The sequence below is a fragment of the Zonotrichia albicollis genome, chromosome 10, assembly GCF_047830755.1.
Source record: "Zonotrichia albicollis isolate bZonAlb1 chromosome 10, bZonAlb1.hap1, whole genome shotgun sequence".
NCBI lineage: Eukaryota > Metazoa > Chordata > Aves > Passeriformes > Passerellidae > Zonotrichia > Zonotrichia albicollis.
The window spans coordinates 34,605,703-34,633,060 of record NC_133828.1 but is presented as its reverse complement, the minus strand read 5'-3'; the positions used below and the strand labels follow the sequence as shown (position 1 = coordinate 34,633,060).

General features: G+C 42.0%; 1 protein-coding gene across 1 annotated transcript; it reads right to left on the bottom strand.

Annotated features, from left to right (window-relative positions):
• Positions 1–453: 453 nt before the first annotated feature.
• Positions 454–27,077, bottom strand: RALB (RAS like proto-oncogene B). The gene is made up of 5 exons (XM_005485178.4): positions 26,869–27,077; positions 11,213–11,369; positions 9,913–10,121; positions 7,000–7,177; positions 454–4,888 (listed from the first exon to the last, which is right to left on the bottom strand). Exons 2-5 carry the CDS (start codon positions 11,324–11,326, stop codon positions 4,769–4,771), a joined length of 621 nt encoding a protein of 206 aa, XP_005485235.1. The 5' UTR covers positions 11,327–11,369; positions 26,869–27,077; the 3' UTR covers positions 454–4,768.
• Positions 27,078–27,358: the final 281 nt, after the last annotated feature.

Sequence of the window (27,358 nt, the reverse complement as noted above, 5' to 3'; positions counted from 1 at the left end):
AGCATCTCAGCTTCTCTCCTGCAGTTCATTCACCCCAAACCTACACACAGAATGAGTCTGGCACACTCAAAGGACTAAGGACTACTTTTTCCACACAGTGCTGCTTACTCTGTTATTTAAAGGCTCAAGATTGCCTGAAGAAAAGACAAAGCAACTCTGTCGTTCATATAGCTGATCCAAGCTGTCTGATCCAATTAAGTTCTGGAAAATCAACTGTGAATGAACCAAACTACTATGTCAATTCAGTCCTGAAAAACATGCATACCATTTCCAGAAAGCCAATGATGAGTGTCTCAGTCACCTCTTCCTTCCCTCCCATAGCCTGCAATATAATCTTGTTACATATTTGATAGAAAGCTTAGTTACCAACACTGAAAACCAGTGGCTGGCTCATCCAAGAATTTGGGGATTAGGTATGCTTTTAGAATGCTGTAAAAATCAATAACAAACAAATATGAAGCTCATTTTTTCTTTTTATTATCAATAGTAATACAAATCAGTTGTATTAGCATGATAATGAAAAGTGACCAGTTTTACAGACATTAAAAATGTTTGTGCAAGTTAGAGACAAAGCTCTGAAGCTATGTAAGGAAAAAAATAAGAATTTACATTGTATAGTATAGCATACATAGTTTAGAGGCAGTTTCATTAAGTCTTGCAATCACAATCACTTCCTCTACACTAAACTTCTCACTTGGTGTTAGAGATAACACCTTCCCCTCCCAAGAGGAACACCTGCCATTTCCATGAAGTGTGGAGATTACAGTGAAAATCATAGCTTTTTTATTTGTTCCTCTTCCCTCCTTCTCCCAACTATAAAGTCAACAGGAGGTGAACACTGCAACATATGCTTATAGCAATTAAGGAAAGCTTCTGTCTACATAAGCTCTGAGCTGAACTGATAACAGTATCCTCTTTTTGAGCAAGAATTGATAGACCTGTCAGGCCTAAGAACTGGGTTAATGCTTTGAAAAGCTTTTAAAAAAGCTCTGGGTGAGCATTTAGTTAGATGCATATCCCCCCTACACACCTCTTACTGCATTCCAGATTGTAGTTTTGTACCTTCGACCTGAAGTATTCTGGAGCATTATACTTAAACCAGATAGGACTCAACTGGAACTTCAGATGGTTATCAACATCTTACTGAAGTTTAATGCCCAGTAAATATATGCATACATCTTTCTCCTCATCAAGCCAAGTGTTCCCCTGGAAATTGCAGTAGAGGTGTATCAGTCTGTGTAAGAACACATAGGGCACAAGTCATTGAAAACACACTTCATGCTGCATCTGTACTCCCACCTGGAGAGATGCTCCTCTTCAAGAGTCAAGTCTGCCTTTGCAGTCCAGGAGTCCTGTATTTTCTTCATAGAATGACTTAGCCCTTGTTGTAACAGGGGCCTGTTTGCTCTGCTCAAAGCAGAAGGAAAACTGGAGCACTTGAAGCTAAGCCACATAAGGAAGATTGCACGTAGCAGTAAACAGTTCCCTGACTTCGTGTTAAGCCATTGCGCAAGAATAATACTTGAATGCTTAAGTGCAAGTGCATAGTCAAGTCTTGCATGGCCTCCAGCTGCAAATATCCAGTTACCTGCCTACAGCCATGCTCCAGAATGATTTAAGAGCACATTTTACCAACAAAGAGAAGCCGTGGTTTTTAATTACCCAACGTGCAAAGGCTGATAGAGTACATCAGCTTCAATCCAGCCTTCAGTCTCCTCAGCTACACAGCAGGGCCAGCAGGCAGCCACGAACTCCCTGCTGCCCAAGTCATCCCTTATTTGATGTACCTGGCCCCCAGTTACTCAAAGCTCCATTCACACGCTCACAGGATGCTGTGCCATGTTATATTCACTCCACTCAACCCACCTGATGGTGATATCCATTGATGTCCTGTGAAGCACACCTGGAAGCCATTCAAGAACCCCCAAATTATACTGCCCCTATTCAGAAAGGGCATATTCAGGCACTTCCACCATGAGCTGGAGACAGAAGGATTTCAGTCCGGGGGACCAGCTTTACTGCCTTCCTGTACAGGTCAGAAAGCTTGCTGCCCACTGTTCCAAGGTAGCTGCTTTGTTTATTGTGTTTTCAGCTATAACTGGCAAGTTAAACTGAGTTTGTCGCAAGTACAGAAGAGGAAAACTGAAAAGCTGCTTTTTTAGTCTCCAGGCCTAGTCTTTCTGGAGCAGGTGACAAGAGCAGAACACTGAAGAGATGCAGCATGAAGCCATGAAACAGCAAGCACCTTCTTCCAAGGAAGTCCACCTCTGTGGCATAGCTTTATCAGTTGGAGAAAAAAAAATAACCTGAGTGAAAACAGCACATGGTCTGTAAGAACACCAGTGAGAGACTTGCAGTTCTGAGAAGAAATTCATCTGTCCTATCAATACTGTCAGGTACTTTAAGACTATAGAGATCAAAGGTCAAGGCATTCAAGTCTCTTGAGCCAACACAGCTGAGCTGCTCATTGTAAGCTTTGCTGAATTCATTATTCATACAGTAAGGTCAGTTTATTCAATTTTGTTATACACATTTTACAACCTGCCTCAGAGGGGCTTGACCTAGATAAGCTTGTAATGTGAACTCAACTGTTGTTCATCCTTTAGGTTACTTAAGGACTTAAAGGTTAAGTCTCAACTAAAACCAAACCTAACTGAGTTGCTTTCCTCCAGAAGAGGACATTCATTTGCTGCCAGGACAATAAACAGTCAGAAATGGACTTTTATGCATGGAAGTTCAATAGGAAACTTTGTTAGATGTGTTACAGCTCCCAGTGTCCTATTCAATGCTTAGGCTTTAGACACAGGTGACACAGCTCAAGTGACAAGTTCTGTAAGCCAGCAGGCTTCCAGCTTCTGCTTCAAAACACTACTGGGCATTACAAAACCAACTTCACAATTAATTATACTGTTCACAGAGAAGCATTTCCAGAGCTGGTTAACCTTTCTGTCTGCCCATACAAGATAAGAATAACGAAGAAGGAATTTAATTTGACAAGAATGAATATTACAGCACCTTTTATTTAGTACAGTTTCCCCAGTCCAATGAGTTGCCTGACAAGATGAACTAGTGATGGAAGACAATGAGTTTGTGATAAGTCCCTGTGAAACCTCAGGTCAACAGAGGTTCTGATATAGATCACATCTTACTTTTTTTCAATGTTCAGAGACAGAATGCACAAAAGCAATCTAGTACACGCGAAAAAATATTTTTCAACCTCAGATTACAACACTAAGTACTGAACAGTATTCCCTACTCCATCTCAGGAAGAAACACCATTAGTGCTGCAATGAGCTTCACTGAGCAACCTTTCACCAAGCAACTGTGTTTTAAGCATCCAGTTACCAGCAAGATACTGGTTACTCTTCAAGTGTCTCTATTCCTTGGAGGCAGAAGATAGCCACAATTCATTGAGAAACTCCACAACCAGAAGAGACTCCTTTTCCACAGTGACAGAAGAGATTTTTGGCAACTGCACTTCATTTAAACTGCATCAGAAAGTTCATTTCATTCAGCTGTCAACAGAACCTGCTAAGTACTGACTTTTCCACTTCTAGACTGTTTTTGTTCAACAGACATGACCACTACTGCATAACTGACAGCAAAACTCATCATGTGCTAGGTTGCTGTGCATCAGAAACAGTACATATAAAATTAACAGTGAATAACAGATGTGGCAACTGCTTAACTTCATTTGCTTTTTGACACCATACAGCTCACTAGCCAGCTAATCATTGAGAGGTAACATATATGCCTCACCTATTCCAGGCCATGACTGTGTGATGGGACCCACTCTTATTCAGCATTTTCATCTACAGCAAGACAGGAGACAGATGCAGATGTTTTCACTTTCCAACATTATCATCACAAGTGTTCCAATATAAACATAACTGATTATTAAATCAACACCTATTTCCACTATTCCAGTACAAGGCAAGGGAAGGATGACAGATGTGGAGTGTAATTGAGTCAAGACAATACATGGAAGAAACCCAGGACAGCATTTCAGGGAGATGGTGATAATACTATTCCTTTTGAAGAAAGGCTTACAGTCATTTTCTCACCCCATACCACTAATTTAAGGATGAGAAGACAGACCCCAGCAGGGAATGCATCTAGCCTGTATTTAAATATCAATTTTTGCATTTCCTAAATAAGTCTGAATTGAGTCCGTAGGCTTGATTCATGAATGCTGTATTGACTAAACAGAACACAGAATAAAGTTTGTTTTGAGTTGACTCTCAACTGTCAGTTGCTATTTCTTACATGGAGCGTGGGGAGGAAGTCAGCAGATGTCAGTGTAAGAAATATCAGTGACAACTAAGAGAAGATGGAGACTCAAACCCTTTACTAGGTGTCATCTAGCCTTTCTGCAGTTTGCACCATCAAGGAGGGCAGCAACAGCGGGAAAAAGTGTTTGAACCTGAACAGCTGTGCTGGTTAAGGCCAATAGAGGTTCAAGAGAAACACACAGAAACATTAGAAGGAAGTTAATACAAAAGTACATTGTGTAACCAAGCAGAAGGATTGTAGTTCTGAAACTATTTCTATTGAAAGTTGGAAGATGGAGCCCATTTCAGTTTAAGGAGGCAAAGGTTTTGTTGGATACTGGAAATGGTTGCAAAGTTGTTTTCACATTTTGAAGGTGTGATATGCAAAGCAAAAGATAAGGGAGTCAATACAGACTTCCTTTCATGAATCCAGCCCTATATCCTTAGTGGTATTTTATCCGTGCCACCTGTAGATAGATATTTACAGTTCCAAAGCATCACAGTAAGCAACATCTTTCTTTAAAGCTTTTCTTGTTCTTGCCACTTTTCTTGCCATTCTTGTCTTTGTTTTCTGACATTTTCTTTGCTCTTATTTCTCTCATTAAATCAAAGAATACCTAGGAGGGAAAAACAAAGAAAGATTAAACAACATCACCCACCAGAAAGCAGATAAAAACTACTGTATTCAGCAGCAAATAAAGATGTAGGACCACACTGTACTCAACACAGCAGAAGTAAGTCTAGACTAAGATTCCTGTGACAAACTCAATATCAGAATCATGTAGTGTGTCAAGCAGTGACAAAAAACTGCACAATCTTACCTGGCTAGCAAAACATTCAACAGTCCTGTTTTAAGGGATTTTTATTAAATACGATTCTAGCACAAAAGCAGCATTCAGAGCTCATGAGAACATTTGTCTGTGCCCTAGCAAACTATTCCATTGCTGTTAACTATGGAAAGCAGTGAGTCCAGTCTTTCCCATGCAGTTACTATTCTGCTTGGTCTATAATTACAAAGGTGCAGCATTCAGGTGATAGGGCACAAAAAATTCTCAAAACTATGGTCTAGGAAAAATTCAGAGAAAGTCATGCTTCCTTTCCTGTCTCTCTAATTTTTTTGTCCAAAACTTAGGCAATTTCACCCCTGTATTCCTGATGTCTGGGTACATAACACTTAAGATGCATGAGCTGTTTTGCTGTACAGTCATTGAGTATTTATTTTTAGGATTATTTAAAAATAATTCTTTTTAAAATTATTTTTATGATTACAGAATAAGAGTTTAGCATCACTGTGTAGAACTAAAGTGTGTTTTTTTCCAAACAGGGAACTCTCAAGCCTTTGATACTTGGAAGCAAGACCATGCTACTGATCAAAAGTAGATTAGTTTGTAATTCAAAACCCTCTTAAGATTTTTTTTTATTCTGCCACAGTACTAACACACAATCACAACAAAGAGAAATACCTTGTTGTACAATGCACCTAACAGTGCTTACACAGAGGACAACCAGTATGCCACATGAGCTAGCCAGTGAACACCTGTAACAGCAAATCTGGATCACCATGCTAGTACACTCCAGACACACAGCTCCACTGCTGTTAATGCCAGCTGATCAGAAAACTAGTCTAAATATAAAATAAGCTAGCCATTCATTAGTAATATGAGATGCTTATAGGAAAAAGCAAGTCTAAATATTTGTGTTTCACTACATCACCCAGTTTATGCAAGTGACTGTGACTTCACCAAACTGAAATTACGCCCCATTCTTTAAATCAAGAGGTCTCAATTCAGGAGTTTCATATACTGCAGTTTTAATGAGGGGAGGAGTTCCCGCCAGTAACTTGTGCACCAACAACATTTCCACTAGTGAACTAATATAGAAGAACAGGAAGCTGTCTAGAAGAATATAGCTAGCTGCAAGTGTTCTTTAACCAAAGAGAAAACTGCTTAAAATTCGTAATTTTTAAACGGTTGCATATTAGTAAGACATTTGGAGCCCTTAGGGTGCAAACAGTAATTTCATAAAATGTTCTGTGAATTGGTGAAGTAAAAAGTCACCCTTTTCTTCAAGAACTCCTCACTACAAACAAAATAAAGGGGATGACTGAAATTGATTTGTCCTCTATACAGGACAAACACTCCACAGTCATAATTCCTTTCTTTTCTAGAATATCCCACCACCAATGTTTATGCAAGAAAACATCAGCAGAATAACATGAGAATAACTGTCCTATACCACCAAGGACAAGTCAAAATAGGACAGGGACACAGCAAAAAGTTCTTCTCACACTTCAAACTAGTCTTGGTAGAAAACAAGAATAAAATTTTTAAGATTAACCACATTACATGTAGCTTTATAGGGAAGGGGGAACAATTTCTACTTGTCCATAGCTTGTTATTTATTGGTGTTATAAGAATGACACACCCTACAAACAAAATAACATACTTAGAGAATCCTTAGAACCATTTACCCAAAGGACTACTGAAAAACTATTGGTTCAGGACAAACAGTTAAGACAAGACAATAGCATTAACTTGTTCCAGATCTCAGGTTCCCTTAAGCTAGGTATGTGCCTAAGTGCACACATTCCAGTAAGTTCATTGGTTTTTGGTATTTTTTTAATAAACTAGGCTTTCAGAAACCAAACAGTGGACTTGCTTTTGTCCAGCAAGAGTCAGGTACCAAACAAGTAGCAATGATCTAATTGAGCAGATGTCACTTCTCTTACCTTATCTACATTGGCCCGAGTTTTGGCAGAGGTTTCTACGTACTGCACCCCCCACTCTTCTGCCTTACTTCGAGCCTCTTCTACAGGCACTTGTCTGCGCTCCTCCAGGTCAGATTTGTTCCCCACTACCAGCAAAGGGATTTTATCCTCTTCAGCCTTCACACGCAGGATCTGTTCCCTAAGGCATGAGGTATTCAAAATAAAAATATCTGTGTTAGCAGTAGCAACAAAACTCTCACACTTTTATGTGGAGTGGATCGAGTGGTCTGCAAAGTATTAGTGCTTGCAACTGGGTATTTCCCAACAGTTGGACACACACTTGAAAATTATTCCAGGATTAGCATAGTAATGCTATGGGCTTTACACTACTGAAAGCCTCACACTTCCAGGAAGGCAGTTTTATTATTTAGTTAGTGAGTAATCAGGCTTTAGGAAAGAAGAAGACTATGGCAGAAGAGCAACTGGCAGCAGGAGTTCACATTTGAATGAGGAAAAGAGTACAAGTGCCATGTTTGCCAAGTTCCACCTTGGCACTCAGTCACCATCTTTAATTCAGTCTGCATCATATCTCTATCTAGGTCTGGGCAACATCAAGTCTTTGCCAAGGCAGTAGGTTGCAAACAGCCCAGTAGCTGGCAGAGATCATTCCTAATGGCTCCCTAAACTTTACCCAAAGGAGAGAGTTACTACACAATTCTGAACTAAAATGCTAGCAACCTTCCTCCTTCACAGACTCCAGGAAGATATTTCACTGCCAGCATTAACCTGTCATGCTACCAGGATGTACCAGCGTCCAGGAAAGGAGATGGAGTGAGGTTACATACCAGGCTCAGTCTGTTCTTTACTGGGGTAAAACACAAGCTGAAACCAGACTGACACAAGCTGCTGTCCATCTAGGATGCTGGAAGAACTTTACCACTCTAAACTATTTTTAAATAGTTATGAAGAAGAGCTAAACAAGACATGAGCACAGTGCTACACCCTCTCATCTCACCGAGTCACCACACTACTTCAGATGCCTGCATTTTCCATCTACAAAATAACAATGTATGGAGAGTACATGAGACTCTAAAATAGCATTAACACTGAAGCAGACAATCTGCTGTTGCATTTAACTGCATCTTCACACATTTTCAGATTAAAGAGGCACTGAAAGCAAACACTGAATGCATAGCATCAGCAGGGGAGCTAGGGTTTAAAGACAACCCTATCGTTTGTTCAGTATTCAACTTTTTCACAGCGTTAGGATTCTGGAGCCTTTTGATCTGCAGTAAATAATACCACTCTGCAGTCTGGCCTGGGATGCTGGTGACTCATACTACCCATTCCCCACTCCTTCCTGGACCAAGGAGCTGGTTCTTGCATGTGAGCCTAAATATTCCATTTAACTAATTTCACTATTTGTTTTACTTCTGAACCATTGAAAAGTAGGAGATTCTGCATCACAAAGCTCTTAGGCCCTTCTTGCCCATCTTCAGGGCTAGCATTGCTTTTTCATTGTTTTGCTGTGCTGGAATCTTGAACCAACACACTGTTAACCTACTTAAAGAAGACTGACAAAAAAACCAAACTGCCAAGATAAGTACTCCTACTCTCATTCAAAGTGTTAAACTTTGGGTTTAACATTCTATTTCACTTAGGCACATAAGCCAAACCCAATTGTTTCCACTTGTCTCATTTTCTTTGTGTTCTTTGAGTGTTACCTGATCTTTTCCTCCATCTTACATTAGGAAGAGTCCTAGTGCTCAGTTTTGCAGTCCTGTAACAGTGGAACTGCTGGCTCCTGTCAGAGCTCCAGTTAGAGCAAACTGAGCTCTGCTTGCGTGTCCCATGACTGTCAGCCTTCTGAAGCAGAACAAAGTCACAGAACTATTATGTGAGGAAGGACCAGTATTTTTATATCTCACGAAAGATTTTGTGGTCACCCAGTACTGTTGAAAGGGTATGAGATGTTAAGTTCTGGGGTGCAAGGGGAGTTTGCCTTAGCTTTAAGAAAAACCTAGAAATAAGTGTCCTCAGCTACAGCACTTCCATTACCAGTTAGTATCTGTTAACCTTGTTAGGGAACATAAGGCAGACTGATAAAGAGCTTTTATTCTGACAAGCATAAAGAACTCCTAAACTTTCCCTAGGCTTTGGGAAGTTTCCCTTCAAGTTATATAGCTATTCCAGGCAATCTATATAGCTATTCCATCGCATTCTGGTGAGGCAGCAGGTATCATCAAAAAGAGTTAGAACATTTGCCCTGAAGAATGTGGCTACATGGATTCTAAAACCAGAGAAGTGGTTTAAATCCTTTTCTATTTACCCCCCACACTACACAAGCAGTTTCTGTGGTCAATCTGGTGCCAATTTTTACATCAGAAGTGCTAATCCCAATAAGAAAAATGGAAGTGCTTACTACTACCCTGTGTCTTTCTAGGAATACGTCTGCCTACAATAGCAATGCTTGGCTGCCAACCCTTGCTTGGCACCAATCCATACCTGAGAGTGGAGGCTAATCCTTCCCTTCCTTAGAGCACCTGCTTCTAGCAGTAAGCAATACTGTGTCTGAAACCTGGCCAAAAGACAGACTTAATTCCAGAAGTACTGCTCTAAGATAATTAAACTTCACATCCATGAAGACTGAAAATTGGCTGGAATATGCCTGTTTTAGGAGTCCAAGAATCTGTTACTTGCCTGAAGTTGCTGCTGGCATACTGTACTTGTAAGTTGCAGGCACGAAGATGACTAAAGCCAGAGGCTGAATACTGTGGTTTAGGTTATCAGTTATTGAGAGCAAAATGGTCAGGTGTCACTTTTATTGATCAAATGGTAACAGACAAAGAATAAAGAGCTCTAGCTTTTAGGCAGGGTTGTCAGAGCAACGGAGGAACTGGGTAACTTCCCCTGCCTAAGAGAGAAGCTACTCACCGAAACTCTGCTGTTGCTGTGAAGGATTCGTGCTCTGTTATTGAGAAGACAAGAAGAAACCCTTCCCCACTGCGGAAATAGTTATCTCTGATAGCTGCATAATCCTCCTGTCCTGCTGTGTCCAGAATGTCTATCTGAACTTCTTCACCATCCAGAACTACTTTCTTTCTGTAGCTGTCAGCCTTGGTAGGTTCATAGTCTTCTACAAACTGACAAGAAAGGGATCAGTGTTTAGAATTACTGTCATACAGTCTCAGTATTTGTCTATCTTCCTTCTTTCACTTCTGTGACATTTAAATTCCCCAAAACCTTCTCATAATTCAGTCAGCCACTAAGTTCCACCACTTTTTTTTCAGTATTACTATTAAAAGCAAATTATTTAAGCCCTTAATACATCAAAGAGCCAATTTGCCTAGTCAAGTTTTGCTACACAGAACACCGTCAGCAATTTCAGTACAATTTAAGAACAGAGTTGCAGTATAAGTTAAGCAATGTGCTGGCATTATCTAGATCTCTCACTTTAAGAAAATGCATTTGAATATACTTCAGGAACAGGTATTTTAACAGGTGTAGATGAGAGCATCCAGCTGCTGAACATGAAAGCCTGTTCCATAATTACACGGACACATGCTTCAGTCTGTTCAGAATTGATCAGATCCACAAAGCCACTGCCAGTTCAACTTAGTTCAACGGCACACATCCAGCAGAGAAGCAGAGAGGTAAAGAGCCTCTCAGCCTCTGAACACAACAATTAAGCCCAATTAAGCTGGCTGGCTTTCATTAATGACTACATCATGTTCAGATATTTACACTACTATAGCATGTGTGGACAACCTATAGATAAACACTAACTTTTGACCTACAGGATCATGTATTCCTTCACATACTAGTGCAGGCTGCCTAATCTAGCTTCCTGTAAACCAGTATGGAAGAATTCATGCTATGAACATGCCTACTTCACCACCTGGCTCAGAATGAGCTAGAACGTTTACTTCTGACTTCAGCCTTAACTGACCTAAATTACAAAATTAAAGTTCAAGTAGTAATAGCTTCTGTACACAAGCACCCATAGATTTTGCATAACTTCTGAAGACAGTTCTTTCACAAATAAGCATTAATTTTGTCACCTTTAGCCAGAGATGTTCCCAGAGAACACATCTCCCAGCTTTCTACATCCTGCACCTGCCAGTTGGGTCATCAGGTCTTTTGCTCATCCCATTTAGTTCCCCTGTCCCACAGAAAAAAGCTTAGCAAGCCCTATGAATCTGTGCTTTAGAGAAGCTGAACCAAAGTTACTTACCTCATCATACATAAACTGAAGTGTGAGGGCAGATTTACCCACACCTCCACTGCCAACCATAATTACTTTATGGAGGGCCAAGGAACTCTGGTTCTTGCTCTTGCTGGCAGCCATTGTCCTGCTTGCCACAGACGAAGTGCCAGGCAACCAATCAGATCTGCAGAGAGAAGCAGCACAGTCACCCTTCCATGACATTGGTGACATCAGGGTAGCATGCAGGTGAAGTGTCTCACAAGTGCTGAAAGACCAGATTAAAACCCTGCCCTGCAAGCCTAAGGAATGGGCCACTCCAATGCACTGGCATGCAAACCATGCCTAAAGTATGAGTAGGACAAGGTATTAAAACAAACGCCTTCTGTTTGTGACAACAGTATGATGAATAAAAGTGTCAAAGGTTTTTAACAAGCTACTCTTAACTTGTAAACCCAGCCTACAAGACTAGTGTCTAGAGCAGATTCTAAAGAAAAACCCAGTCTTTCTCAAAAGATATGAAATTAAGTGGTTTTTATTGTTCTTGTTATAAGGCAATACACCTTTCTAAAATATTTCTTTAATGTTGATACAGCTACCTTAGATCTGCTCATGGAAATCTGGCTTTTGATCTTCTCCCTACGTAGGCTAAGAAAACAGCAGAGATACACAGTAAATGTGCAGGAACAAGTTGCAGGAGCTTCTAGCAGAAAGTCTCATGACATGCCATTACCATTTATTTCACACTTTTCCTGTCTTTTGATGCTGCAAATCTAATTTGCTTAGGAAAAAAAAAATCCTGCTTTACTGCAAAAAAATCTCAGTTCCAATTCTCCTCCTGATGTTGCTAAGCCATAAAGGAGTAAGCTTCAATAAACAAGCCCTAGCTAACAAGCCTCTGTCTGTGTGTTGTTATGTGAGCCTAGTAATTAAATAACTGGAGGCTCCTTAAAAATAATACTGCCTCTTTTTTTGGATGGTTGGGTTTTTTAAGAGTAGTTGGACACAGAAGTTGTACCAGAAGCACAAGCAGCAGCTGCCACACTGATTAGCACAGAGCAGCATCTCTAAGGACAGCACAGTGAACACAAAAGCAGAAATAAGTGAAACAAAGATATGTCACCAGTCAGGATTTCCACACAGAATATTAATCCCAAATAGTAATATTTTAGACACATGATGTGTATATGGTAGATGGCAGCATAGAGATTCTTGTGTCCTTGGAGCACCACAAAGGACCCCAGCTGTTCATATCCCAGCAGAGGGCTGTATAAGGAGACCAGCAGACCATGCAGAAAACTGCTACAGGAAATGGCTGTACCAGCCCTGACACTTTATTCCAGAAGCAATGGACCTTCCAGGAGTCTCAAATTTACCTGGACACAATTACTCTAGAAAAACACTGCAACTGCCACATCAGCAAGTGCTACTGTATGGAAACACAAGGCCAACAGCAGAAGTTACTCAGTAGTATTTGGAAAAAGCTTCAGGACAACCAGCTGGCCTACAGAAAATTAACAAGAGACTAAGGGATCATCAGCCTACAAATGTGCTATAGGATTATTTAGCTTGGAAAGGGAACCTTTGGATACTGTCCAGTCCAAACCTCTCCCTGAAAACAGTTTGCTCCAAGCAATCCAGTTTATGTGCCCTGTGTTCTGAGACTGACAATTCCATGACCAGTCTGCACAATTGCCCTTAGAGTACACTGACAGTGACTATTTTTTTCCTCTTGTCATGACTTGATGTTCTGAAAAGCAACAAATCAAACTAAGTTCTCATTGACTCATGCATACAAGAACAAACATGCCAACAATCAAGAGGTGCCCTCAAGACAGCATTTTCAAACATCTGAGCAGCAGTACTTTTCCATGCAGAGTTTTTCACTCACACCTGTTTGCTACATACATTTAGTACAGCAATGCAAATTAATCATCTTTAAGTGCTCATTCTGGGATAAACACTGGTAAGTGAAGACAGATATTTTCCTCTGGTAATCTTCTCTACTATGTTACACATCAGCTCCCTCATCCAGGACACTCCTTAGTACAGAAATGGGGCGTGGCAATTCCTATTTTTGCACAGGTTCTCCCTGTACAGCACAAGCATATATTTGTTGGGGACAGTGAATTCAGCCATTGCCACAGAGACTGATTTTTAACTCTTAGTCACCAGACAGGCAGGAGAGGAAGAGAACATTTCCCTGCCAAGGGAATGTGTAAAACCACAACAGGTAGCACCCAAACTCCAGAAGTAGTTGCTTTGCCTATTGTCCACATGGTCTACAGATAGTGAATCAGAATTCAGCTTGCTTGGACATAAACACCCAAGAAACAAGAGCTACAGATTGGCCACACAATGAGATAGTTCAGGGACTTTTAAGTGTTCTAGAAACAACACAGCCTGCTCTTAAATTGTAGAGAATGCTGTTTTGTCCTAGCTCAAGAGTAGTCTGGCTTTCACAGTAGTAGATAAGCTGCCTTCTGGAGTGTGACCCTTAGCTAATTTTCATATAGTTGTGACTGGTTTTAACCTGTGAGTATTCTTCTATCAGACATCCTAACATTGTTGTAACTGTTGTATTATCTAATAAAAAGTTTTCAAATTAGACATTTTTCTGGTATCACAAACAGGAATATGTAATAGGCAGCAGCACTAAGTTCACTGTGCTATGCAACAGCAATAAAGGCATAATTTACTAATAGCCAAGAGAAGACTTTTCTTTCTGTCAATACAAATACCAAATCTTTAGATGGTCATGGTAAATTAATAGTTGTATTTTAGGAAAAATAACAACAAGCTTGTGTTCATCATAAAGGTAAGTGGAGAGAATATTTCAATCCTTCTTTCTCTGCTCCACCCCAACAATGGCTTGTAGAAACTGCAAGGTCAGCCTCACACTATTAATAGTATACTTTGATTATGAATCAGGTAAACAAAATCCACCCAATAGCATAAAAATTTAGTTTGACTGCATCTAAAGCTCTTCATGGCCAAGGCACTTGATCTTCCCTGCAGAGCTGTTCCAAGTGCCAGTCAAATATTTCAGAGGATCAGGACTACAGTGACCGTGTGAGTGCAGCAGTGTGCTCACAACACAGACCCTGTGCAGGGTGCACTCAGTGAGTCCCAGAAGCTGCACACAAAGCAGCTCCTCTCTGGTGGCATCAGAGGGAGCCATGCTCCAGAACAGGCAGTGAGGAGACAAGAACAGAGGACAAGGCAAGGCTCAAGCAGTGTGACACAGGATTAACACAGTCAGTATCAGTGCAGAAGTAGCAGTGCTCACACAACAGGCTGACAGCACATCACTGCTTCAGAAAGGGGCATGGTGAGACTATAATGGGAATATTCTAATGAAACAACAAGAGAAGGCATTGTAGCCAACTGTTTGTTTATTTTTATCTCCACTTCTGCAGCCCAAGAAACAGTTTACACAACATGGTTCAAAGCTCACATCTAACAGTTCCTTGAGGTTAAAAAAAGTAAAAAAACCTCAAAATCTATTAACACAAGTGGAAGCTCTCTCCTCTGTTATCTCAGAGCATGCAAGGATGAATTTTCTTCCTATTCTGTACATGAGGCATCCTTGAGGCAGTCAAGACACTGACATTAACTCATCTGTTCACAGAAAAACAAGACTTGGGAAATACGACCACTACTCAAAAAAAGGAGCAGTGTCTAGAAGAACCTGTGACAACTGCAGTTGCTTTAAAACATTACTCAAATCCCTTCAGTTTAAGGAGCACAGATTTAAGGCAAAGGGTCTTACTGCATATGCTGAAGGGCACACTCTGAGTAGGTGTCCAGACAAGGCACCTAATGCTGTGCTAAGATGCCTCCTCTCCCCTACTGCTCTTTACGTGTTGTTTGGGCACAGTTTACTTTCCAGCAAGATTCACCCTTCTCTGAGAGGACAAGAAACAATCCATTGGGCAGTCAGTCAATCTATTAAACTTCCATCTGTCACTTTACCCTCGGGTTTAATGACACCATGTTGAACTTCATATGCTAAGTGTCATAAGCTGTTAAAAAAAACCCAAACAACAAAACAAAAAACAACCAACCAACCAAACAGAATACCTACCACACCCCAAACCTTCTGAAAGTTTATTTGGGGGAGTGAGGTAGGGGAGGTGGTTCCTTCTGGTTACCATTCACCCTGCTTTGAAATAAACTGCTAGACAGATGCCATGTTCAGCAAGGCATAAACTTTACAACCAAAGAATAAACTTCTTCTAGCAGTCTTTCTTCTTCGAGAAAATAGAAGTAATTACCTGTTTCATTTATTTTCAAAGATAAGGACTGACCCACTGACTTGATGATGCTGCATTTGTTCTATAATAGGTAACACACAGCCCTATGCACAATAGGAGCTTTGTGAGGCTGGTGAAAGGTGCTCTTCAGATCAAGGAAGGAAGGTTACACCAGCCACAGGCTGCCCACATGAAGCACAGAATCTACAATTCAAACCATAGGAGCTACTAATCAGCTGTTTTGATTTAGACTTCTGAAGATCTCTACTTGGCCACAGGACTAATCAAACCATGCCACCTTCAATGGAAGATATCTAACCCTAAACTCACCAGCTACTTCAGCCTTCCCTTATCTGTTTAATTACAATTCCTGCAGGTTAACTAAAGCCTCCTGAACAATGTTGTGTCATTCTTGAAACTGAGCACTTCAAGGCAATTGTTTATAAACATCTGAGTAAACTGCTTTTTCTCCACTCTCTCAACCTAAACAGTAAAACTGCTCAGAACACAGTTTACAAACAGAACTGCTTTACCTAATACCAAGATTCAAAGACTATGACTGAATAACTACATGTATTTCAAATCAGACAACACTTTCACATCCCTGTTTATTTCATGAGCATTAAGATGACCACAGCTGCAGAACACTTAAAGAAAAACACTCTTGTCACTTCACAAGAAACTTTGCTAGCGTTCATCCAAGTACATGAAAAAGAAAGAGAAGCTTCACTAAGTCTACCTGTTTTCCAATAAATATTCTGCTGCTGTAATAAAAGAATCTGAGACCCTCCAAAGGCTTTAATTGGAATTGCTGCTAGTTCTTCCATTCAGTTTGAGATTTAAAACTGAAATAAAGCTCTAAGCTCAAAATTGCTGAGATCAGCCCTTGTTCTCTTGCTGTGCAGCTGATATCTTTGGACATTTCTTTTCATTGCTATCCTGCCACTGAAAGCAGCCATTCTTTGGATTTTTAAACAGGATTCTAGAAACCCTTAGCCCAATAGCTTGACAGAGGAGCTTTGTTAAACCCTTCAGATACCTACTTTTAAAGGAAAATCTGGGTATTCAACCTATTATAAAGACTTAAATGTGATGTCATCAAAAGGCAGCACAGAAAGAGCAAGGTTTTGCAATGGTATTTTAGTGATCCTCATTTATCAGAATATGAATTAGAGGCTTTGAAGTGTTTGCTTCTGTGATATGCCCGTAAGAATGCAGTCACAGAAATTCCCTGGATCACAAAACTAATTAACAATCTCACTGAGCTATGAACTGTAAGAGCTCCTCAGCCATTCTGAGGTTACCCAGAAAATATTTAAGTACTGAAATTCCATTAGATTTCAATGGACTGTAAATGCTCCAACCGGTAATTCAACCAAAAAAACCCATTTGAGATTCAGTGACATATTTAATGCCACTGAAAATTTTAGGATATTCAGGTTGAAAAATTATAAATGCTACTCTGTCCTCTCTTGCTGTGCTAATTAATATCTTACCTTTTGGCATATATTCAGTTAATGGTTTCCAAGCTAAACTGAGATCATGATGTGTTTGGTAGAAATTTCTGCTTGGGATATCCTCATAACCTTCCCCATGTAATGCTGGATGTTTCTACCTTCTCAGTTGTGCTTATAGATTTTTCTGAGCCATGTTTAATTGGATCAAAGAATTCATTCAGCTTGAGATGACTCCCCGAGCACACTGGGGTAGTTGTGCAGTCCCCATTTGTATCACCCAGTGCTGCCATCACCATCCCCTGTCCCTCAGTCCCCTCTTTCTTGCCCTGGGCTGTTCCAGCCCATCTCCTGCTGCAGCAGAGCCATTCAGCACAGCCCACCGGGCCTGCCACTCACACCTGCCAGGCCACAATGCCTCAGTGCTGATGTGAAGGGAGTTTGCACAGCTAAGGCCAAAGAAGGTTTAGCAGCCAAGCTGCTTACATTGCTGCAGAAACAGGGCAGTGCCCTGGCCCTGATCACAACTCACTCCCAGACCAGGGGCAGCCACCACCCTGCTGCAGGGGCCAGGCTGAGCACTGGAGTGAAACCCAAACCTCAGATTTGCTTTTGCCAATCAGGCATTTTCTCTCCCCAAGATCTACCAGTAGACTTGCAGTTGCCACAATAAGGAAAGGAAAGGAAACTCAAAACAGATTTTGAAAACTTAATACTTTATAATATCAGGATGAAAAGAATTTAAAGCAAGGAGCTACTTTGCTCTGTACACATGAAGGGACCTAACCTCTTTATATAGGCTAGATTCTTGTTCAAAGTGGCAACAACTATATCCCTAAATCTTACAGAAAAACACTCAGAATAAATACATTTACTTGATACACTGAAAGCTACATTACACCAGTTTCAGACAATTATTATTAGTTACTAATCCTGCCTAAATCCCCCAGAATTGTGTGTACACTTACAGATACTGGCTGTCACAAATATGCTCTGGCAGGAGCTACATATACACTGCTAACAGGCACATGAAGCAAGACCAGGACTAGCAAGTTCAGTTTGTTACAGCAGTTAAAGGTTAAACCAGACCCTGAAGCCAGGTCATTTTTGTTCTCTATTTCCTACAAGGCTGGGGAAATGACAGGCACAGATTGAAGAACCATTTCAATTCAGAATTGTTTTTCATCAAAAGAATCAGACTGGAGTGTTAGCATCCATAATAAGAAAGACTGCAGACTGTGAGATGAACTTGTACTGCAGGAGAGTCCCTAAGACTTGCTCATCTGGAAAATACCACAGGGAGAATAAAACCAGTATTTTTTATATAGTTGTGATCAGGAGCCCTCTCTGCATGCATGAAGAGGACACAGATCACACTAAAATACTCCAACAGTATCAATAGCATCAGGCACCCAGCCACTGGATACCAGCCAATTAGGATTAAGAATCCCTACTAGTGACCCTGGTCTCCATACTTTTCACTGTTCCACACATTTGCATGCAAAGCCATGTACAGCTCTTCACTTAGACTAAAAAAGTTTAATAAGATCAAGTGACTTTGAGAAGAGTGGACTTAGAATACAAAATATTTTTGGCACCTACAGTTAATATGTACAACAGGAAGAACAAGAGATACCCAGGTGCACTGCTTCTTTAACTGATCATTGTCCTTGCAACCTACAAAGTCTATCATGCTGCTCTTTCCAGCAGGTTATAGCTAGACTTGGATAATTGCATCTTTCAAGGCTCTGTTTGGATCTGGACCACCACAACAGTGATCCATTTTAAGTACACAATACCTGTATATACTCACATTGCCCACAATCCCCTCCATCCTTGCTAAGCACAGCTTAACTCTTACAAGTTTTCAGAGATGCTGTTACTGCAACTGCACCTTGGAAAGCAAATCTAACAGCATTTAACTTACATTTACTTATTAGATGAAATTCTTAAATATATGCCCTCTCACATAATTCACTACAGGACTATTTTAGATTACTCATTACAAATAGAAAGATATTACCTTACACATCAGCAGTAATCTCAAGCCAATAATCTTGCTAAGAATAATCTTGATGTCTAAGAAAAACTGGAACTAAATCCTGTCCAAGTCTGTAGCAAGGGTGCAAATTTCAAAGATTTAGTCACAGGAAAGAATCAGTCTGATCCATTGCTCAGAAAAGCAGCACTTTAAAGCAACCCTTTAAAACTCAGATCTTATGCTGCAGTTAAATATAAGCAAACACATATCCCTGTTCCTAAGGAACTTAAATATCTGAATTTGTTTGTTCAGGGTTTTTTTGAGGGGATTTTTGTTGTTGTTGTTTGTTTGGTTTTGACTGTTTATTTTTAGAATTCCATCAGAGTGAAAGAAAAACAGCCAAGTAACTTGTTGTGAGCAGTAGCTGAGAGAAGAGAAAGAACTTCCCTCCAAGAGTGCTTTTAAGGCACTGGAGCACACACTCCCCCACCCCCCTGAAAAAATCACATACATTTATATATAACTAAATAAGGTTGCAGTGTCATGCTATACAGCTAATGCTCTTAAGAGCCAGGTATCAACAGCATCAAGAGATTGTCATTGCATGCAGGCAGCACAGTTACAACAACTGCCCCACTGTTGCACAGATAGCATGCAAGCATCACAGTTACACAGAGCTTTATGGGGAAATAAGTAAGAAACCACTCTCCACATGATTTTCCATATTACTCAGTACAGAGCAGCTAGTAGGGCATGTGTAGCACCAGACAGAATATACTCTTTATTTCAGCAAGACAGTGTTACCTGGAGAGAAAGTCATAAGACAGTAGTGCCTTTACAGCTAAAACCACTTCTTCTGTAGCGAGATCTCTAGCCAGACCTCCCCAAGTTCTTTCAGCAAGCCTCCAAGTCTAATATTAAACATCCAGAAGACACATTGCAGACAGACTACAGCAGAGAGGGATCTACCATGTTGCTCTTACCCTGCAAGATCTTGCTAGAAAACCTGTCAGAATTCTTCTACAAACACAAAGACTGAGTTAATACCATTAATCAGTATTACTATGCTAAGAGTTTGTCACTGTGGTGATAACAGTCTAGTTGCCTAATTACTCAGGGTGAATTATGACAGCATTGTTCACACTAGTTGATTTGGCTCATACCAGAAAAGTGACACTCCAGACTTGCTCAAGAGTCTCACTCCCACTGACTTGCAAAGTGTATTTCAACTACACTTCCTTTGAAAGCTCACCCATGCAGAAACATGTCCATCTTTGATACACAGCATACAAAAAGTCCACCAAACCACTAAGAGACAGTGGTGACATGCTTCAAATAAGTAATCTCATACCAATTTTTAACTGGATCCCCAAGAGCCTAACAAATACAACAGCAAAGTCAAACACGTCAGATCACACAATTAGGGTCTTAAGTGGCACTCTAGAGCTCAAAATAACCAAAATCTTACCTCAGTATGAGGTTACAACATGTTTCAGTTGCTTCAGTGAAAAAGCTGCAGCTATATATTCCACAAGAAAGCCATCACCACCACTGATTTCAGAAACTCCAGCAAATGCCCATTCACTGAGAAGTGTGCTGCAGAGCTGCAGGAGCTCTCAGTGCTGTTACCCAGGCCTGGGGCTGCCAGACCCAGCACAGTGGTCTCACAAACATGGCACCACACACTGCAGACACACCACAAGCTGCTACTGTTGCTCCCCAAAGGATGTACCTCCCTAGATCATGCTTCCTTAGTGAACTGGATGTCTGGGATAAGTCACAAGTCCAAACATTGTTCAGGTAATACCCACAGAAGCAACTGTCTCTGCCCTTTCAATTGCTTGCTCACAAACTGAACTTATATCTCATGCTCACATCTCCATTAGGGGAAATGCAAGCCACTGCTGAGACCACACTTGGTGCAGACAGGCAAGTAATAATCCCCCATCCTGAGCTCACTTAACCACAGAATCCCAGCTCCCTAGGAGCACTCAGGGATCACCCTCCTATAGCCTATGAAGGTACTTCCACTATTTTAAGCACTTCACTGACTTCACTGCAGAGTTCACAGATGAGTACAGTGAGTCACTAAGCTCCCTCAATCAGGCAACATCACACAAGTGTCAAGCACCGAACCTTTCCCTCCATCTTTCAATCAATGCTTTTACATCTCACAAAACAACAGTGACATTTAGCACCCATTATTCAGCTGCTGTGTTATGTCACCTTTAAATAGATTTCTTCATTCCAGTTTGCCCAGTGAGGTAGAGAATAGCATACCAAGGTATCCTGTACATGCAAGAAGCTGCCTTTCTACTGGACTAGGAGCAAATGTTTTCAATAACAGACAGTTTTTCAGACTACTGCATTCCTATACTTTACATCAAAGCCAAAAGCAGTGTTTCTGTCTTCAAATGGGAACTGTATTAGGACACCAGTACAGGGGTCATGCAATTTCAGCAGACCTATAGTCAAGAAGACTAAAAAGCTGTGGAGAGCTTTACTTATGGGAGAAGTGCTATCCTTGGCCTCATAGTGCTGTGCCTACCACTATAAAAACATTTACAGCCAAATGTGTGCTCTTCAACACAGCCTCCAGAGTGCTGTAGAATTAGGAGTGGCACAATATAACATGCTTGGTAACTCTGGGTTTGGGTGGCAGACTATTAACTCAGAACCACTTGACTTCAACACAGAGAATTAGGACACATTGAACTCAGGACACTTCCCTTTATGACCTAGCAAATGGCAGGTCACATGAACATATAGAACTAGCGCAGAATATAAACTGTGCATTTAGTCTTGTGTGCTCCTGGAGACATTTCCTATCTCTGCAGAGCACTTAACCAGAATAAAAAACTAATATTCTGATAGACAGCCAGCTCATCCCAGAGCTCGTGCCTTTCCTGGGAAATCAGCACAACAGGGTGTCCTGCCATACACTAATGCATGCAGTGCAGGGAATGAGCTGGACATGTTGGGGTCTGTGTGTAGCTGCAGGGCCAGAACCTCACTGGGACCACAGGGATGAGCTGGGATAGCTCTCATGGCTACAGCGCTGCTGTGTGGATGCCACAGGCTCTTCAGGACAGACCAAGCAGGAGAGTTGTGTCTCCCATCAGAACAGCAGGAGGGCACAAAGCTCTGCCTAGAGACGATGCTGAGCAGCAGTCAGCAGGAGCACTGGACTGGGCAGTCTCCACAAGTGCCTTCAGCCTCAGCAGCTTTAAGTCAAGTCTGTGCCCAGCACTGCAGCTGCTACAATCTTATCTGTGGGAAGGCTCATTTTTCAACTTGCACAAGCCAATCCATCATGACTAACATTTCATTAAAAACTTTATCTAATACTATAAAGATGTACAGTATCACCACCAACTGGTCTGCCTAATAATTTTTTAATTAGTTTCCTTCCATTAAAACTTCACAACAGATTCAACCAATAAAGCCTACTTGGAATTTAGTTTGCCCTATAACACAAACTTTAAATTTCCAATGCCTGCAGAATTGTTTAAAAAATTGATTCTTAAACTGTGATTTAAAACATGATAAAGTGCAAAGACAGACTGGAATGCATGCTTGAAACTGGTGCTGTCTTTTGAAACACCATTTCTTTAAATTTCTTGACTATTCTATTTTATGACATGGTAGATAAAAGCAGAAAGCTGCCATAAAAGTCAGTCAGTGAGACTTTTTGGTGAGTACACTAATGAGAATTCCTTACCTACCCAAAATGAGATCTCACAGTAAGCCAAGAGCACTAAATAGCAGAAGAATACCATCATGGAGAGGAGTTTCTTACTGCAGCAGCAGTTTAGTGGAAAGGCTGCATCACAGATCACTACATACTTTATAATTAATTCATTTTAATCAGGGAGCAGCTTCCCCAGTTAGTAAAACCACCTCTTTTCTGGAAAGCTGAGGCAACTGGCATGCAACTTGATCTAAAACTACTTCACTTGTTAAATGTCTGCTTTAGACTGGCACCCAAAAGCATCCTCTTAAGCAAGGCAGCCCTAACCTTATAAAACACCTACTAAAAAAAAAAAAAAAAGCCACTTTAATGCTTTAGTGTGTGTTCTGCAGAATGAAGTCCAGGGTTCAGGAAGATTATTCCTACAAATAATATTTTAAAGTGCTTTGTCATGTTAAGTATAAACCTGTAATATAGTACTCTATAACAATCTTGACTATAAAGTGGGATTCTTTCCTCTGTTAAACCTGTGATACAAACCACCAGCTTGAAAAAGAAAAAAAAGTCATCAATATTAAATCCAAGCTGGAAACATTCTTTAATATATCCATCTACCATGCCCAAAATAGGGCTAAGTCTAAGTCTCCAGTACTCTTCTGAAAAATAATCTTTCACTCCAGGTAAAAATATATATAGAGCTAGAAACCAGAGAAATCACAGCATCTGCTTAACTCAGCATGTTCTCAGCTTTCCAGCTCTATGCTTTGCCTTCAGATTAGTTTTGACACATTCCAAATTTAAGAAGAACATATTAAAAACTCCAGTTTTGCTGCATTATTAGTGGCCTAAAACATTTCACACTAATCACTTCAACTGACAGCAGCACTAATTCACAAAGTAACGGCTGACAGGATTAAATCTTTAACAAATGCTTATAATCCCAGAACTGATTTTTTCCGTCTTGGACTTGTGATCCAGCAAAGTTTCCTAGTCAGGACTGCATTTCCATTAAGTCTCATATTCGTGTAATCAACCATTATTCCTTTGTCAACAGCTTCAGCAAGGAGGGCTTTGGGCTCAAGGTTCCACAGAAAACAGCTGAAGTTCTAAACAAGTACTTTGTTACCATAAAGAATCAAGCAACTACTTACACATCAGCCTAAATAACATTCTCACATTACAAGACTCCATGACTTTCATTTTGACAGGTCTTGAAAAACACATTTGCACATCTCAAGCACAAGAGACAAAACAGATCCTCTAATATTACTATTAAAGCAGTATTTGGGAGAACATGAAGAGATAAAGCATGAGTTATGCAGACTTATCTTGCTTAAATGACAAGACAACTTGATATTTCTGGGGCAGGCATGGAGGAAGTTGCTTACTTCTGTTTAATGAGCTAAAAGAACTACCAACAAAATGACTGCTCCACAGCACCTATTAGCAAGGACTTTTAAAATACATGTTCTGAACCTCTTATCAAGAGTCAAGCATCAACTGTATCACACAACAAAAGCCACAAAATTGACTATTACCACTAGGAGAGTGAAACAACCAAGCCAGTTTGTTGACCTTGCTGCTCCAAGTAATAGCAGGTAACAAGCAATGGAATCTTATCACCACTGCTTGACAGTGATGCCAAACAGTTAGCAGAGACATGGGGCTCAACGGTGGATGTAAAGAGAAAACCTAAAATCTGCAGGTTTTTATCAGTAGGAGAGTATTTCCAACTCAACACAGAATGAGTTTGAGAAAATATAGGTTGCTATATAATCTGATTGATAATGAGGATCAGCTCATCTCCCAAGTGAGCCATGCAAAGTTACTTTAAGTCAGGCACCCAGGGAGTGAAAAGCACCAAGCACCTGCATTTCTCCACTTCTGTGGCCTCCCCAGGCACTGCCTTTCACTCAAAGCCCCAGACACCACCACTGCCATCCCAAAGTGCTGGCTACAGCAAGAGGCCCAAGGCACCTACTGACTGATACCAGTGTGCACTTGCACTCCCATGGGTGCTCAGTGCCTGCACAGCTGTCAGGAGAAACAGGCTCCCTCAGTGCCCCTGCTAAGAGAGGCTATTAATTCACATGAATCCGTTGTGTAATAGAAAGCAATTCATTTAATCAGTCACATGGAGCTTGAATCTAGTTAGTAGGAAATGATTGAGTCACTGTGCAATTATCCACTTGCAAGGAAAGTGAGCAGGTTTACAGGACAAGAACCAACGATGAGCCAGATTCCCAAACCACGATGCTAGAGCTTGTTGCACTGTTTCATGTGGCCATTTCTGCTCCATTCACAGGACAGTTGGGGTCCAAGCTTCACATGGAGCAGAACAGTTCCTAGAGAACCAAGTAATTTTATCCAGCATTTGGTCAAACAACAGTAGGTGCAAAATCAATTAAGCAGCTGAAAAAACCTTGAGTCCAAATGAGGCACTAGATCACAGAAAATATAAACCATCCAGGATTTCAGTGTACACTTCCAAGTGGTCCAGGCAGTGTCCCATCATTACTGACTTGATTTGATCAAAATGCCTCAACTGCTCTTCTACTGAGATTTCCAGTACCATTGCACTGACAATTAGAGACAAGTTTGAGAGTTTTAAAGGATGGCCAAGAAAGGATATTGTCTGGTCAAATTAAGCTTTCAGTTAAGAGCTTTTGTAAAGCATTCCTCCTAAATCTTTAGACTAGAAATTCCTCTGCAGTATATACATAACACTAGCAAAAATAGGTCAGTTTCACTTTCTTTCAGGAATGCAAAACAGAATCAAGTTGGCTTACTCCAAAAGAAGTGAAAATAAACAATTTACTACTAAAAGTCAAACACAGGAAACTTGTTTACAGGACTAGTCTGAAGGTTATCTTATTTTTAAATGAGGTATTTAATAGAGGAAAGAAATGCAAAATATTTCACCATGGTAAGTTGGTATCATCTGATCATAAGCAAAAATCCAAGTAGTTAAAATTATTCTAGCAAGTCTGCTATGCATGAATAAGTGCAAAGATGCTACTGTCAAGGAAGATTGAGCTGTTACTATTAAATTCTCTACAATCAATAAAATTATTTTCAGCCTTCAAGCACATCACTTCCAAGAACCACAAGTCTGGTTCCGATTTGTTAGTTCCTACTCTCACTTTAACAACTGTAATTGGGGGGTGGGAGGTGGAGGGTCAGGGCATGGAGTGTTTAAGACATTAAGAAAAAAAAAATAGCTTTTCTTGAAAATCATGTACCTGTGAGAATGAGGACAGGGACCTCCCTGTCCCGCAGAAGAGAAACAAGGATCTTGGAACCAGAGAAGTAATGTTAGAACAGTTAAAAAAAAGCAAAACCCAAAACTACTCAGACTGCAGACTTCAGCTTTGACAAGGGCAAGGCTGCTCCTTGTGCAGGTGTAGTCTCCTGGTTCCCTTCCACCATGAAAACACCCAGGCATAGTCAGGACTAAGTCTCCTGCTCTCAGAACAGAATCGATTCAACAGGGCTCCAGCAGAATGCCCGGGTTAGGCCTGCAGCAGCTGTTCAGGAAACACGACTGGGCTGCTGTGTCCCACCTGCCTCCCTGCCCTTCTGCAGGTAAGGTCACACTCGGGCACCACCCTTCCTTCCTTCCTACAGCATCTACACCGGTAAGGCTGCGGGGAGGATAAAACGGGCAGAGAGAGAACATACCCAGATAAAACAATACTAGCCAGGAACTTATGGCTCAGCTGAGACCACCAGCATCCCAAGCCCTCTGTTTATCTCCCGCAGACGAAACCTTATCGCTTATCCGACGGCAGCAAGAGCAGGCAGGGCAGCCTGCACTAACGTCCAAGGCCAGCGCGTCCTCGGCCTCTCCCTCCCCCACGTCCCACTTGTGGGCAGGAGCCACGGCGGACCCCGGCTCCAGCTCAGCCCGGCGCCGCCGGGAGCCGCAGCAGCGGCCGAATCCACCAGCGGGGCCTCTCGCCTCCCACGGCGGCTCCCGCGCAGGCCCGACGGTCACCGGCTGCCCCCGCTCTGCCCTCGCCCAGCCCCGGTGCTCTCCCAGGGCCGAGGAACCCCCGAGCAGGAACCGTGGGGCTCTCCTCGCCCGACACACCCGGGAGAGAGGGGCTGCCCCGCACCGCCGGTGGCACCTTCCTTCCTTCCCTCTCCGCAGAGCGCGGACACGGGGGAGCTCAGCCACGTCCCCAGGCTGCGGCCAGGAGCCAGCGACTCCCGCCTGCCTTCACCGAGGGCGCGGGGCCGGGACGGCTGAGGCCCCCACCGGCCCGGGGTTGGGGGATCCCGAAGCCGCTGCCCGCTCTCACCTGGGGGCTAAGGCCCGGCTCCGCACGGCGGCTCCAGCCCGGTTCCCGTCTCGGCTGTGCCCCCCGGCCCCGCTGCTCCCGCTGCCGCCGCGCCCCGGCTCTCATTGAGGGGGCAGCGCCGCCGCCCGCGCGCCCCCGCCGCGCACTTCCGCCCTCGCCGGCGCCGCTCCCGCCGGGCCCGGCTCCCCGCGAGCGCGCGCCCGCCCGCTGGTCACGTGGCGCCCATGAACCAATCAGCTTTGGGGCGGGGCCGGCGGGGCCGTGAGGGGCGGGCCCGCCGAGTGAGGGGCCGGTGCTCCCAACGGAACGGCGTGAGGGGCTGCCGACCCTTGGTCACCTCCGTCTGTGCCCCCCGAGCTCTGTGCCAAGCCCCGCAGGCTCGGTTTGACCCAAAAGAGTCACAGTCATTTAGGCTGGAAAGGACCTTTGAGATCATCGAGTCCAATCAATGACTAAACACCACTACGTCAATTAGACCATGTCACTGAGT

What these genes read in the sequence shown, in the direction of transcription:
- RALB (XM_005485178.4), bottom strand. Translation starts at nt 11,326, where the DNA reads ATGGCTGCCAGCAAGAGCAAGAACCAGAGTTCCTTGGCCCTCCATAAA. An exon ending in TTCAGTTTATGTATGATGAG is followed by an intron (nt 10,122 to 11,212) that starts GTAAGTAACTTT and finishes CTTTCTTGTCAG; the next exon opens with TTTGTAGAAGACTATGAACC. An exon ending in CTCGGGCCAATGTAGATAAG is followed by an intron (nt 4,889 to 6,999) that starts GTAAGAGAAGTG and finishes TTTCCCTCCTAG; the next exon opens with GTATTCTTTGATTTAATGAG.